Raw genomic sequence first — 3,013 nt, 5'->3', positions numbered from 1 at the left:
GTGGCACTTCAGCATCACACAAAACTACCAACAAGAAACTCGAGCAATTTTTGTGGCGCATGTACATTTGTTTTTGTACGCTCTTAATCCACGTACGGTGCTTGTATACGTTGCCTTTTTCTCTTTTTTTTGGTTAATTTTATGTAACACTTTTCTTTTAAAAATAACCTGTACTCGTTAGCCAAAAAATTAAATTGATTGATTGTACATTCTGACAATACTTGAACAAAAAAACCTGTGTATGTTTCAGAAGATTTAGGCATCGATCATAGAATATAGCTGAAAAATATCTTACAATGGACTGTGCTAGTTAATCTAACATTCTAGGACATTGAAGTATCATATACAAGTGGTAGAAGAGCTGCAAGAATTTGAATCAATATTGATAGATGTGCCTGGAAGACCTTAGATATTATTACTGATTTCAATTATTTCAAGACAGACTGATAGGAAGCCAGCCATACTTTGTTTGCGGCATGCAGGGAAAAAAAAAAAGATCTCTCTCGCTGACAGAAATTAAACAAGCTGACAAATTCCTAGGAACAAAATCAAAGATCAAAAGAAAATAAAAAAGATTTAACTGTTAATAAAGCCACAAGATAGTTCCATTAGTAGGATTGCAGCTTCTTCCACATCATGTGGAAGCACTTGTCGTAAGGCTGGATTTTTACTCAAACTTAATGCAAGATTCTTGAAACAAAGCTTCTTTTGGCTCTGAAGAGGTGGATTAGGAGGCTTGTTGCTCAGTTTCTTGCCTTGCGCAACATGGCTCGTCCGCAATTTCCTTACCTTGCTGTTTACCTTACTCTTCGTAGAAGATGATGCCTCAACGGAAATAACCGCGCCATTTTCAGCCGCTGCCATAGCTCGTCTGGCCTTCCTTTGCCGAATCCCACAGGCATTGCAAAGTGACTGCATCATAAAAAAAAACAAATTTGCATTTTTTAGCAATCATTTTTTATGCATACATCATTAATTCTCCTTAATTTATCGTGTGTGCTTTGGTTTATAATTTCTTATATATATATAAACCTTAGGACCGCGAGGGCCACTCCTCCAAAGTGGGGTTGAGGTGGTGTTACAGTCAGAGCAGACTCTAATATTGCTGTTGCTGGAGGAGTTGATGTCGTTATTCTGACATTGCTGATTGTGAAACTTGAGCATAAATTTCATTGGTTGATGATCAGTTTCTGAGCGATTTGAGTTGGTCATTTCTTGCATCGTCTTCATCCTTGAGGGCATCCAATTGACTGAACTATCACCACTTCCTTCAATACCGTCCTCCGTTTTCGATGAGAATAATTTGCGGAAATTGCTATCATCATCATCATTTACCACAGGTTGGAATGAAGATGATGGAAATAGTTTATGATCACTCAATCTGCCAAGTGATATGCTGTACTTGTCAACCTGATCAGATCAACATCAAAGTATACAAAGTTACTCAAGCAGGCCATACATACACCTATTAATTGGTCAAAGAATATTACAATTATATATATCATGAATGTTAATAAACACTAATCCTCATGGAACTTAAGAATTAGTAGAGGATGAAATTAAAGAAAAAAAACTAAGATCAAAAGATTCTGTGAGATTAAATGCAAACAGTTATTGATTAATTACACGACACAAACACTCATCATGTTATGATCATGTAAATATTGGCATTAGAAAAGGATGTACGGGCACCACACAGTGCTTCTCTACACCAGAAGTTGAGATCACATTGAAAAATAAAATGGTAAGACAAAAAGAAAAATGAAACCATGCAATTAAAATATGCTGTCCTTGCCTCATGATCATCATGCTGGCGCGACTCTGCAAGTTTGCTTTCTCTTTGATCATGAGTCGTGTTAAAGAAATTAGTAGGACCTGAGAGAGAAGTGGCAGCTTGATGTGGTGACAGAAAGAGCTGCAGGTGTTGCTCCTCTTTAAGATCCACAAAAGGGAAAGAAGAGGATGCTGGGTTCAGATAGACGGGAGTCATGGAGGGCGAGGGGGAGAAAGATAATAGAGAGTTTTGCTGCACCCGCTGTCCAGTAAAGATGGACAATATGGGATAGGATAGAATAGCGAGCGAGCAAGTCCAAAAGGGCTTTAATTAATAATAGCAGGAGTCTTATAAAGGAAGGGGTAAAGGGCAAGAAGAGGCCTGAAAGCCTTTCACGTGACCACATGTCACCCAAGCAAACAAATTATATGAAGACAAATTACAAGGAGGTGTAGACTGCTACTACTCGACTCAGTATGACAAATCCGTATCTGCTGTATTCGCCCCATTACCAGATCGAAATTAACTCCATGAAGAAATACCAGTTATATACACAGCTTGCAATATGTTTTTTTTTTTACTGCATTTAAGGTTAAGGTTGATGTACCCTACATAGCACATGCCTCTATTTGTCCTTAGGGCCATTGATCAAAACCCATAAATGCATTTCCCACTCTGACATCGAGTTGCAATCATAAGCGTATATGTAAGCGTATATGTAATGAAGATGAATATGTAGTGTTGCACTGATTTGAGAGTACTGCTTCAGAGTTGCTCGGTTACCCTACGACATATGATTGCTAGAAGAAAAAAGAGATGAAATCATCTAATGTCTTGATCATCGGTGACATGTTCTATTCTCTTTAATTTAGGATGAAAAATTGAGACTTCTTGTATCACCTTGTCACATAATTAAAAGCGTCTGATTGCTTATAAATCTAGCGGGGGGTATTGATCTTGAGTGTGTGTGTTCGAATTTTTCACTCGAGCACTGTATAATTTTTGCAAATCAATGGAGTTATATATATATATATATATATATATATACACATACAGGCATGGAGAGAGGTGCTTTACAGGTTTGTGCAGACATATGAGGAAATGGGTGGGCAGAGATTTGCATGGGAGATAGCATCCCCTCTTCGCCTTGCCAAAAGGCACTGTAATTAGGAGGCCTATAGCTAGGGACAGCGACAGCCTCTTTAGTCCCCACACAAATTTCGATCAACTTGTTTAGTT

General features: G+C 38.0%; 1 protein-coding gene across 1 annotated transcript; it reads right to left on the bottom strand.

Annotated features, from left to right (window-relative positions):
- Positions 1-392: 392 nt before the first annotated feature.
- Positions 393-2,117, bottom strand: LOC133674073 (putative GATA transcription factor 22). Its single transcript, XM_062095043.1, has 3 exons — positions 1,796-2,117; positions 1,033-1,410; positions 393-912 (listed from the first exon to the last, which is right to left on the bottom strand). Exons 1-3 carry the CDS (start codon positions 1,988-1,990, stop codon positions 577-579), a joined length of 909 nt encoding a protein of 302 aa, XP_061951027.1. The 5' UTR covers positions 1,991-2,117; the 3' UTR covers positions 393-576.
- Between the last annotated feature and the right edge of the window lie 896 nt (positions 2,118-3,013).

This window comes from Populus nigra, chromosome 15 (assembly GCF_951802175.1).
Source record: "Populus nigra chromosome 15, ddPopNigr1.1, whole genome shotgun sequence".
Lineage (NCBI taxonomy): Eukaryota > Viridiplantae > Streptophyta > Magnoliopsida > Malpighiales > Salicaceae > Populus > Populus nigra.
The sequence above is the reverse complement of the archived record's forward strand: the minus strand, read 5'-3'. Positions and strand labels throughout refer to the sequence as shown.

Bases quoted from the DNA above. Each gene is read 5' to 3' on its own strand.
- LOC133674073 (XM_062095043.1), bottom strand. From the start codon at position 1,990: ATGACTCCCGTCTATCTGAACCCAGCATCCTCTTCTTTCCCTTTTGTG. The intron at 1,411-1,795 runs GCAAGGACAGCA...TGATCTGATCAG, and splicing joins GCCAGCATGATGATCATGAG to GTTGACAAGTACAGCATATC. The intron at 913-1,032 runs GTTTATATATAT...TTTATGATGCAG, and splicing joins GTGGCCCTCGCGGTCCTAAG to TCACTTTGCAATGCCTGTGG.